General features: G+C 38.9%; 1 protein-coding gene across 1 annotated transcript in view; it reads left to right on the top strand.

Annotated features, from left to right (window-relative positions):
• The window catches only part of spryd3 (SPRY domain containing 3), a 53,545-nt gene extending 43,267 nt beyond the window's left edge, over positions 1–10,278 (top strand). The window contains exons 9-11 of the mRNA XM_015059205.1: positions 2,476–2,601; positions 2,808–2,947; positions 9,416–10,278. Coding sequence (XP_014914691.1) covers positions 2,476–2,601; positions 2,808–2,947; positions 9,416–9,550 — 401 coding nt within the window. The 3' untranslated portion in view covers positions 9,551–10,278. The remainder of the gene's footprint in view (positions 1–2,475; positions 2,602–2,807; positions 2,948–9,415) is intronic.
• The last annotated feature ends 2,347 nt before the right edge of the window (positions 10,279–12,625 follow it).

The following is a 12,625-nucleotide window of genomic DNA, read 5'->3' as shown; positions in this document are numbered from 1 at the left end:
GCTGGGCTGATACAGAGAGCGAGAACGACGTGGTTTTGAGGTTGTAGGATTTCTCTTTTGTCTTTGGTAAAAGACAACAAGCAGTACCTTCTGCTAGCACCAAGCTAGCATGTTTGTTTTGGTTGTACTTACCCAGAATGCCCTACACTAGGGGTGCCCAAGGTGGGTCCTTGAGGGCTGGCATCCTGAATGTTTTAGTTCTCTCCCTGGTGGTAGTATAAAGCTTTTCAGCATGTCGGTTCTCTTCTAGGCCTTCTACTGAGCCCTCTTTGGATCCAGGTGCATTAAACCAGGGAGAGAACTAAAACATGCAGGTTGCCGGCCCTCGAGGACAGACTTTGGGCACCACTGCGCTACACTTTAGTCTACTTCTTGCCTTTGGAGTGGTCTCTGGTCTGGTTGGCATTGACATAGGCGATCAAATCGCACCAGGGTTCATTTCAACCAAACTGAGACCGAGGTTTTTAGGCAGACCACAGTTAGCTTTTTTTTAATCAATTACACATCCACACTTGCCCAAACAAACCAGACTTTCTAGAGTTTGATTAAGCAGACTAAACAGGGCTGGTGTGAATTTACCCTGAATCTTTCCTTTATGTTCCAGTGATATTGGTAGAATCATGTCCAGTACCGTATAGTTAAATTCAGTTGATCAAGTAGTAAAACATCTAAGGAAGCCCAGCCAATGTCATTGGATGCTTTTGGCAACTGTGGAGAAGAACCAGTCCCTTTTAACCAGTCCAGCAGAACTAGCACCGAGCTTGGTTTTGATCAGCCATCTGCTCCGACTAGATTAGAGTCTAAAAACAGAAAGAAGAGAGAGAAAACCCAGAAGCACTGGGCTTTGAGTACTTTCTACGAGAAAGAAAAACTGGGTTTTTGACCAGGAGACACACCTGAACACAGAATCCCCGGAACCTGAGAAATAAAAATGTATCCAGAATGGGATCAACAGAGATAGAAACAATCCTTCTAAACATGAGTGTTAGTAAAAAGGAACCCTATAGCCACAAAGTAGGGCATCAATAACATGAAAAAAAAAACATTTAAAATACTGATTAAACCTCTGTTCTGGGTGGTCTGACCCCAGAACACATCTCTTCTAATTGCTCTTTTCTGATTCATCTGGTTTAAGAGGCAATTATTTCTTCTTCTGTGACATCTGATCACGTTTGCCTGCTCGTCCTACGTTTGCTGCCCCATTACTTCCCACCATCCAGACCCAAACCTGGATCTCTGCATCCTCACTTCCAGTTTCAGTCCTTGTCGCGCTCCAAAAAGGCCTCGTATTTTTAGCCTTGCTGGGCTGTGCCCCCTCTGTTTGCCTTGTGCGCTTTGTTGTTACAAGGGCCCGCATGGGAGCTGTAATGATACAGTGTCTGTCTGGCTCCCGGTGCTCCGATAGAGGCTGTTTAAACAGTATCCTGAGCTGGGGATGGATCCCATGACAACTCCATAAATATTTACAAGCAGCAGCCATCCCGCTCTGCTTGAGGAGCATTTGTCTGCAGGCTATCTCTGCAATGTTTTTCTTCTTTTTTGCTCCTTTGTTGTCTCTAACGACTGTAGGATGTGTTGTTTTGATGATTTTCTTTTAATGTTCTCGATGTCTTTTTATTTTGGTTGTACTTGACTGTTTTAACAAGCCCTGCTTCTTCTGGCTTTTGCTCATCATTGCCTGAGTGGAATGCCGGGATGTTCTGGATGTCACATTCCCAGTGGGTTGAACCTGATGTGGAAAATTGCAAAGATCTGAACATGATTGTGAAAGAGTAAAATATGAAATACGTACAGTACCTTCCTTCTTGAGGTGTTTTTCTTTTTGTGTCATGCAAACATTTCTGCAGTTTTTGAGATTTATTTTGTCCTGCAAAAGTATTTAATCTTCAAGAACATTTTCACATTTTGCTACAACCAAAAAAGTTAGAAGAGCGTGTTTTTGTAATCAATTATTCTGGCGATTAAGCCATTAATCAGTTTTTAAAAATTAAATTGATTAAATTCTTCAGATTTTTCATTTAAACCATTTAAACTTTTCATACACATTTTTTTTACAACCAAAAAGTTGGCAAAGTGAGATCTAACACTTGTTTTTCCAATCAATTATTCTGATTAATCAATTAATCTGTTAAAAGATTGGCACATTCTACAGATTTTTAATTTAACCACCTTTTTACACACTATTAGAATACAGTAAAAGATGCAAATAAAGAAATATTTCAATTCATATTTTAAGATAAGAAATAAAAATGTTATTGCCTAAAATGCAAAACCATAACATTCCTTTAGCGTATGGTTGATCATTGCTTGTCAGTGGAAGGCTGATGTGTTGTAAAGTCATGTGAAGTCCAAATAAAATACATAGATTTTTGTGGTGGAGGTTTGACAAAATGTGGAAAGTTAATGGGCTTAAATGACCTGAAATGAAAGTGTGATCAGGTGATCCTGAATTAATCAGACACGTGTCTTTGACAGATGATGGGAAGATCTTCTACGGCATCGGAGTCGGAGATGCTTTCGGGCCCCGCTGCTTCAAAGGGGACATCATGGGGTGCGGCATCATGTTCCCACGTGATTACAGCCTGGACGGAGACGGTTCAGGTACCAGGAATTACTCTGGTTTCTCTTTTACTCTGAATCCGTCTGCTGCCGTTTGCTTTGGGGTGTAAAACATCCAACACTAGCTACTTGAAGCCTTCAGAGTTGTGAGATTCGTCAATATCTTTAATTTTCTGTACAGTTTTTTTTCTTACTTAATCTCTGGTTTTACTGACTCTTGGTTATTTAACTCTCCATTTTGTGTTCAGCTGACGTGGAAGACTTGGGTCGGCTGGAGGCCAGACCCAGTCAAGATGGCGTCCAGAACGTTCTGTATCTTAACGGTGAAGACGAGGAAGAGGAGGAAGGGGACGAAGTCGCTCAGGAACAGCAGGGAAAGAAGGTGACGGTGAGTTTGTTTTGTTTTTTTTTTCTAATGCAAACAAAATAAATACAATTTATAAAACACACCAAGCCAACTACACAAAAAAACTCAAACTGCAACTTATGGAGAATTATTTTTTTTGTTAGTTATTTAGTATTTTTGTATGTCTCTTTTTGTTTCTTTTGTGTATGTTTTTTTTCTATTGCACAATAAATACCATTTATAAAAGCTACACAAAAAGCTCACAATCAATCAGAAACTTCTACAGAAAAAAATTAATTGTAGTTTTTTTTTCGATTTTATTTATAGTAGTTCTGTATGTTTATTTTTACTTTTTTTTGCTATTTTATACTTCTGTATTTCATTTGTCTGTTAATTAGTAGTTCTATGTTTTTTTTTTCCAATTGCAAAATAAATACCATTTATAAAAATGACACAAAAAGCTCATAACCAAGCAGCAACTTCTGGAGAAAAAAAAAATGATAGCTTTTTTCCATAAGTTATTTAGTAGTTCTGTGTTTTTTAAAAATATTTTTACATTTTAATTTATTCACAAATTAGTGCATATAAAACAAACAAATTAGGCTAACAAAAACAACAGGTATTTATCTATAAAATAAATAACCAATTAGACAAGAGAATGACTAACAACAAAAATAAAATAAACACGTTTTAAAAAGGAGGCAACTGTGAGTTTAACAGCATGGCTTGTGATGAATACACAACAAATTAAATGTTAAAGCCTTTGGTTCATAGAAGTGACCCAGATGATGATAATTATTAGGATTTCCAGCTGCTCTCCGATTTGTTTTGGCAACAAAAAAAAACAACTTTTTATGGACCTTTTCCATAAGTATTTTGGAAAAAGCTCAATTTTGAAGTATTTAGATGTTAAAGTTTATGATAAGTCAACAAGTCGATGACTAAGCAAGTGATTCTTATTGGAGCTGAAAAAGAAACAGTGCGTCTTTAAGCTTGCAGAGATACATCTGGATGACCCACATGTCTTCTGGAACAACAACGTCCAGTGGACGGAGAAACGGGTAATAATCAACATGTTGCAATGGCCCAGTCAAAGTTCATGCCTAATCATGACTGAAATGCTGAAGGTGATGTTTTTACTAACCATAATGAACTCAAGTAATGCTATCTCCACAACAGTGTGGATGTTATGGAGACTTTATCAGAGTTCATCTCCAAAACTGGCTGCTGGTTGAGCAGGAAGGAACCCTGAAACTGGAGGCTGTTCCTCTCATTGTAGCGCCTCTAATTCTGAGAAACACAAGCAGCTACACGTTCTGAGAAGGAAATGTTCCTGTGGTGAGACACAGAACAATGGTGTGTCCAGGTAATAAAATCTGCTCTCTGAGGGTTTACACTTAATTAAAAAAAACAGCTTTTATTTGACTTCAGTCAGATTTCATGCCACAAATACAAACTCCAGCTTGAAAATGTGAAAATATACCAATTCTAGGATGGCTAAAATTATTTTTACCGGTTAACCGTGGTCTCATATTTTCATCCCCAAACATCCGGACCACAGAATATTAAACATGAGCTCAACTCTGAGGAGAAGGTCCATAATAAATGTAGCTAATTAATTGGAAAACAGTCTGAATCGCAGCAAATGTTAGATCCACAGAAAGAGACAGACTGATGAGATCACAACTGGTTTTAATTCAAAAACATCAGCTTTTTGTCCATCCGCCCCTCCGTCCGTCCGTCCGTCCGTCCGTCCGTCCGTCCGTCCGTCCGTCTCTCCCTCCCTCTTTCCCTAGGTTTTTTCTTTTTTTTTTTTTTTTTAGTTTCATTTCAATTCTTCTTCAGGATTTTTTTCTTTAGACCGCCTCTAACCTGGTCTGTTTGGTCCAATCCAGTTCGGTCCGGTCTTGAAGTTTTGAAGATATTAATGAAAGTTCAAAGGTCAAAAGGTCAACCAGGCCCTGGTTTGTGCAGCAAAGATTTTTGCTGCTTTTACTTTGAGGATTTTGATCTTTAAAACAAAAGCATTTTTCTGCACAAGCGTTTGACACCAATGTTGTTAGATTTGAAAAAAATGGGGGGCAACTTCACTCAGGCATGAATTTCTACAAGACAAAAATGAAAAATCTGGGTTTGAGTCCATCAGAACCAGAACCCTGAGGTTCTTCATTACTGAGGTTTGCTGCAAACATCGTCAGAGTCCCTGGCTCTGATGACGAACAGACCGTAATGGAGACGCTCATCACTGGAGCAGAACCGGAGCTGAGAAGTAACTAGTTACATTTACACAATTACATTTACTTGAGTTACTGTTTTGAAAAATGCATTTTTTACTGTGCTTTTTACTTTTACTTGAATAATTTAATTAGGAAGTATTTCTACTCTTAAGTTAATTTCTGGGTTTTCTACCCACTGAATGGAAAACAACACAATTTAACCAAAAATCACAGACACACACCTGCAGTTTTTGTTAAAGGTTCATAAGTTTATTTCTTAAAGAAACAAATTTGGAAACATTTTCTTTTGCCTGATTTTGTTGTTTTTTGTTACCTATATAAATTGTCATTTTGGTCCAAAATTTCCACTTAACTTGATATTTTGGTCCATCTGATGATGTAAGTTTTAAATAATAAATGACTGATAATTTTGTCAGTACTTGAGTAAACTTTTTACCAAATGCTTTTTTACTCTGACTTGAGTAATTTCTTTGACGGCTACATTTTACTTTTTACTTGAGTAAAAATATGTTGAAGTAGTGCTGCTCTTGAGTAATTTTTGGGTTCTCTGCCCTCCTCTGAGCAGAACCGAACCGTACATTAACCGTTTAGAGTGCGACCTGCCAGTGGGGGAATCATCTCAAGGTGTTCACCAGAAAGGATTCACCGAGCGAGTTCTGGGTCTCCTGAGTGCCAGGAAAACCTGGACAAACCTGTCCGGTGGTCGAGCCAAACCACACAGGAAAGATGGAAATGAGCAGTTTGTACTTTTTGAGTTACTGCAGGAAAGTCCAGCCTTTGCTGGCCCTTCTTCAAATTTAATTTATGTATTTTATTTGGGAAGCAATTTGTTCAGTTTTTTAAACTCTTGGCCTGTGGTAGAGCTTGAAAGAGGGGGATGATGAGCAGTTTGCTGCCTTTCTTTGGCGCCACCTGTTGACCATTTGCTGCGTTGTGCCTGATCCAGGAACAGAGCCCGTTCTCCTGAGCACAGCTTTAAAAACCTTCACGAGGCACCTTTAACCTGTCGACTTCCTGGCACCACCGCAGAGCTCAGCAGGACCGCACCAATTATTTCATATGAGCCTGGAGGCCAGAACTGCAGCACAATGCCTACTTTCACATTTTAATGCAACCTGGATCTTTGTTGGACTCACCAGTTCACCAGACCTGGCGCTCTGCAGGTTTCTTCACAGCAGGGATTTCCGAAGTGTGGTCCTGGGGCCATTTAAGGAGGATTTTGTTTGGCTCCTAGGTCCACAATTCAAGAAATTAAATAAAATCTTTGAATGTTTATTTATTTAGATACAAGTATTTTTATTTTATTAACCATGTTTCTGTTTTCTTTGATTACACTTTGCTAAAACCAGCAAGTGCTGCCCAACTTTTGTTGCCAAAAACAAACAAACAAACACGGCTAATAAACCCCCATAAAGTTTAGGAAGATATTTACCTGTGATTTAATTCATCAGCTGTTCAAGGCTGTTTATACTTTGATCAACAATGATTTAGATTCCTTTTCCACAAAAATTAGACTACTTTGCTTTAATAGTAGATTTTATTTATAATGCCCTCTATATCTTTATCAAAATATTGTCCATTTATTTTTGAAGAAATAAAAACAACAAATATCTTCAGAAATAAAACCTTTCAGTTTTAATAAAAAAAAAAAAAGTGGCCCTCATGTTTTCTCCACTTTACAGTTTTGGCCCCAACGACAAAAAGTTTAGATACCACTGCTTTACGGTCAAATCCTCCAACGAGCTCCGGGTTGATGGAGGTTTAAAGCGCAGCGGTTCTGACTTTATTTATTTATTTGAAGAGGTTTGCATAAGACTGACATGACACCATCATAAACATAACAGCTGTTATAAACATGAAGAAGCCTTTGTGAATGTTTGACTGTTGTCAGGAAGCATCATTTGGTAAATAATGACACTTCTAATGCAAAGTTTATTTAAAACTTGAACTAAGAATTACTCTAAAAATGTCAACTTTGATATTTCTGTAAATATTGCAGCTTTTAATGATGGTTGCATTAAAAGTTGCAGTAACAGTGTCGGCTTTGCATTATTTTATAAATAATTTAATGGAAATTTTAATGCAAAGTATAATTAAAAGTGTCATTATTTACCAAATACTTCTTATTGACAACAGTTAGACCCATTCATGAAGACTCCTTCATGTTCATGTCTGGTGTTATCTCATGTTTATGTCATGTCAGTCTTATGCACTCCTTCAAAGAAAGTGTTACCTTATTTTGGCACTAATGGCTGAATCTTTGGATGCCGCTGCTGTGCAGTCAAATCCTCCAACGAACCCGGGGCTGCTGGAGTTTTGAACGCAGAGGTTCTGACTTTGTCTAGACTCGCCTGCACACTTGTGCAAGCGGAGACCGGGGGGGTCAGTGAGAGGCGGCGAGGCCGACCGAAACCCAGCTGGGTGAGAGAGCAGAACGGGCCAGGATATAATCCAGGGATTTGTCCTTATTTATTCAGCAGGACACATTAGTCCCAGTGCAGTGGCACGGCACGCACTGTTCTGCTGTTGTTCAAGCTAATGACCTGCGTTTCTCTGGCGTGTAATTAAACAGGTTGGAGTGGGTGGCACAGTTCATGTTTGATATGTGACTCAGTCTCATTTATCAAAGACGCACACTCGGCGGTACTCCACGTTGTTGTTTTAGTGCCGCTGTTTGAGCCCAGACTTTGGAGAGAAGCCGGCCGTATTAGCGTTGAAAAGCTGCGACGATGTTCTTCGGGGAACAGCTGGATCATGTTTGATCAGTCGCTGATTTAGTGGAGACATGTTCTGTAAACATTGACTTTCTCCCCCTCAAGACGACAGACGTTACACTCTCACCTATTTGTTCAACCATATTTCCTAATTGCGCATAATTCCTGGTTGCTGAACCGAGCGCTCTCTGGCAGAAAGATTTTCTCTTTCCTTTTGTCCCTTCAGTGGTTTTACCATCAATGAAAGCTTGAGTTAGGGGTGGAAATGAACATTTTCTTCCAACTATTTAAACAACTTAAGCAGTTGTCCATCTTTTCTTGATATCAGTAGCCATCCATCCGTCAGTGACCTGTCCATTTGTCCTTCCAAGTTATGTGTGAATCCATCATAAACCTGTTCTCCTGTCCATTTTTCCATCTCTTCAGCCGTTATCCATCCATCTTCCTGTCCATCTAACATCAGTGAATCAGCCTTGAATCTTCTGTTAACAGGAGCCAAATAATGAAATATTTGTTCCTGTTAGCCCAAAATCTAGATTTTCTAATTAAATAAAATCCTGTAGTCATTTATTCCTAATTCTGTGGAAAAAATTAGGAAACATTCTACATCAAGGCAACCATGGTTTGGTCGCCAGCTTATATATCTGCATATGTTTCAGGATGTTGTGCATCGCTTCAAACAACAAGAACAAGTGCAAATATAACTATTTTGTTAAAGCGTGTCCAAAAAAGTTAGTTTTGTGTTTATATATACAAGACATGTCCACTCAAAAAATATTATTTAAAGACCATTTATTTCAGAACCTTTATTAAAAAACGAAACACATAATATAGATTAGTTACACATAGATGGATATTTGAAAGCCTTTATCGCTGTTAGCTATGATGATTTTACCTTTACAGGTGATGACAACATGATATTAAAATTAGCATTAGCATCAGACCAACAAATAAATCTATTTTTAAAATCTGCTTAAAAGGTTGGTATTTTCGAAAGGCACTTTTAATCTGACAAACAAGAATCATTGGGACTGATATTAACCTGCAAAAATGGTAGCTCCCTTGTTTTGATATGACTTGTTGACCATTCATCACTGAACAGGAATGAGCTAGGCTAACATTAGCTCCTTTCTTCCCCTCTTTGTTTTGATATGACTTGTTGACCATTCATCACTGAACAGGAATGAGCTAGGCTAACATTAGCTCCTTTCTTCCCCTCTTTGTTTTGATATGACTTGTTGATTATTCATCACTGAAGAGGGGTAGGCTAGGCTAACATTAGCGCCTCTCTGTTTTGATATGACTTGTTGATTATTTAGCTTCTCACAGGGGTAAGCTAGGCTAACGTTAGCTCATCTCCTTTCTGTTCTGATATGACTTACTTAGCTTGTAACAGGTAAGCTAAGTTTTAAATTGAACCTGGTTCTTAAGTGCAGATTGTTGATCTGTATTGTGGATTCATCATATTAACAACATTTGGCCAGTGGTGAGTGCTAATTTCCACTCCTGCTAGTGGTTTGTGTGTTTATTCTCACTGCTATGCCTCTGCTCTCCTCTAGGTGTTTTTCACCAGGAACGGGAAGCTGATGGGTCGACGGGAGATGGTGGTCCCGCCTGGGGGTCTGTACCCCACCGTGGGGATGCTGAGCAGCGGTGAGAAAGTCAAGGTGGACCTGCATCCTCTCAGCGGATGAACCGAGAGGTCGTAAGCCAGCGCACGCACCATCCAGCTGCACACACGCACGTCTTCCTCTGCACTGCTCCGGATTTTATTTATAAAACTAATCATCGCAGTAAGAACAGACCACAAGCTCTGGCAGCAACGGTTACTTCTATGCAATCTGCTCTGCTACCATCCTCCTTCTGCATGCACTTTGTCTCTGAAACACTGAGCTGGTAAATGCCCTCACGCGGTCTTGCTTTTTTCCATTTGTCACGACCCCGAGCAAAGCGGAGAGAGGCCAACGTCAGTTTGTTTCAGGGAACAGGACTCCCTCCCTCTGGGCGATCAGGGACCTCACATGCTGCTCTCCCAGAGCCAGACGTGGAGCTCCTCCGTTTCCTCATAGCTGCAGAGTCCTCCTTAAATCAGTGTTACGAAACAAACCAAGCGTTCGGTGCGCCGCTGAGCAGCGTCGCGTCGGATATTTTCCCTAAGAGCTCAATTTGCAGCCAAAATCCAAATAAAAACGGGTCAGAAACATTTTCTACATGCCATCTTTGAAAAACAAATATTTAAGTGAATTTATCTCATTCAGGGAATATTTGTGTGTTTTAGCACTTTAATAGATAAACTTTGGCTTTATATTCTGGATCCAAACTGTGAGCAAAGGCAGAAACTTTAAGAACCAGTCCAATACTGACTGATCAATTTATGCAATCCACATAAAAAAGTGTAAATAAATGACTTAATGTTTGGAAGAAAGATTTAAATCTGCTCAGTTTGATCTCCGACTCCAGTCCTGAGAGTTGCTATGCGCCAACCTCTAGATGACCTTTCAACTCTGCAGGGGCCTGATAACAACACATTCATGTAGTTCAGGTGTTTTGGAGAAGGAATGCATCTAAAAGTTGTAGCTCTCAGGACTGGATTTAGACTCACAGCTTAATGTGAAAACAATGCTGGATATTTTCATGCAGATGTTCGTTGTTGCATGCTCATTGTCTCCTGCATGTCACTGAAGGGAGGCAAGAACAATTCTGCATCACAAAGTTCAGGCTGATATTTCCCTTTAAATGTTCCCAGATTTCTACATTGAGCTGCAGAGTTGAGTCTGTTTTGTTTCTCAAATGACTAAAGTTTGATGAAACGAGACGCGTCAGCGATATTAAAGTTTATTAATTAACAAACAACAGCCTCAGTAGAAAACTCCTGGTAACTCCTCTTGCTGATCACCAGATTGGTCACACTCTGATGTCCAAAAGAATTAATAGCCTGGCAGATTTTGATGCAAAACTATTTTAAAGTGGCACAGACATCTCTCAAAAAATTATAGGACAATGTATAAGTGTGTCATAAATATATATACTTATATTTTAAATCTGTGGTCTGTAACTTGTCGAAACTGTCACTATGTCATAACAGTATCGCATGAGACAGATAATATGAAAAAAATCGTTCTCCTTTGCCTTGTCTCAGTGTTAACTAGAAACAACCAATCAGAGCCAGGAGGCGGGTCTTAGCGCTGTCAATCATCCTCTATGTGGCACTGCTAGCAGCTAGCAGAGCCTTTTGTGAATGCTAAAGCTAGTTAACATGGCAAAAAAAAATGGTTTTTCTGTAATGGTGGGTTGTTTCTCCGCCATTAGCACATTTAACAGCGAGTACATGAAGTTGATTAGCAGCGTTAAGACCCTCCTCTTTGCTCTGACTGGCTGCTTTTGGTCAGGAGCGAATCATTTCTTAAGGCGGTTGCATTAGCTCAGGGAGGAGGTTGATCTTTTTACAGATTATTTGTCTCATTCTGTCACAACATGGTTTTAACGAAGATGTAAAAAAAATTTAAGTAAAAGTTACAGCTGCTGCAGCTTTAATAAAAAAAAATTGTTCAGTCAGATTATTTCCGCCCAGAAGAAACACGTTATCTACTTTAAATCACTTCACAAATTCACCCAACAAAAACATTACGAAATCAATCAGATCAATGGTTAGTAAGGGCAGTGAGGCATTCTGGGTCGTAGGAATCAAACAGCATCAGCAGCGTGAGGTTAACTGAGGACAGGCTTTCTGGTTCTGAGACATTTAAAAGAGGACACCGACTCTGCCGACCCAATCGCTTCAGGCAGCTTCAGGCAAAGTTCAGCGGCTGCAGCCACAGTCGACCCGCCAGCCGTAGAACGGTGAACCGCACTCAAAAAATCAGCCCTGAGTGGAAAAATTTCCCATAATGTGATGTTTAATTCTAACATCAGGTTCTGCTGGGCCAACCTGAACGCTGTGATGCAGAATCCAACATCAGCAAAAGCTTTGTGATGAGTCTGGTGGAGCTGGTTTCCACATAACTTTAAAGAACCTGAAAATAATCGAATCTGTAAAAATAAACCAACTAGGCCTGTCATAATAACAAATTTTACTGGACGATAAATGATCCCAGAAGTTATTGCGATAAACGATAATATTGTTGTTTTGAGACCATTTTCAAGTAATATAATGGTAATAATGACCTAAAAATGCAAGAACACATTCTAAAAGGTAAATAAATCTAGTGAATATTTAACACTGGAACTGGAGGATATTTTAAATATCCAAAATAAATAAACAAAACAAGAGAAACAACAAATAAAATGAATTATGGAGTCTCTGTAAACAAACTGTCCTTCAAAAAAAAGGGCTAGTGTACACCAGAACATCAAACTGGAGACTTAGTAGAAAGAGAGAAAAACTATAAATCATGCAAATGGAAATTATTGAGCTAGGTTTAATTTATCATCTCTGTTTTGGTCTCAACTATTACTTTTACTTTTTTTAAAGGACAGTTTTGTTTACAGACTTTTATCCTCCAGTTTTTGGCAGAAAATGTTTTATTTTGCGATTAAATGGTTTATTACTTATTGTGACAGGCCTATTGTCTTCTATAAACAGAGTTTATGACATAAACCAACACAAAACTGTGAAGTGGAAGTGAAATAAAGTTTTTTAAAGATTTTACATGGAAAATTTTGGTATGCATTTGTATTAAACCCCTGTTACTCTGATACCATGAAGAAAATCAAACAGCGTCCCTGTTTGCGGTTCAAAACATTCAGATCAGAACCAACATGCAAATCTA

Source organism: Poecilia latipinna, unplaced genomic scaffold, assembly GCF_001443285.1.
Source record: "Poecilia latipinna isolate Pla-1442-1.1 unplaced genomic scaffold, P_latipinna-1.0 Scaffold1612, whole genome shotgun sequence".
Taxonomy (NCBI): domain Eukaryota; kingdom Metazoa; phylum Chordata; class Actinopteri; order Cyprinodontiformes; family Poeciliidae; genus Poecilia; species Poecilia latipinna.
The sequence above is the reverse complement of the archived record's forward strand: the minus strand, read 5'-3'. Positions and strand labels throughout refer to the sequence as shown.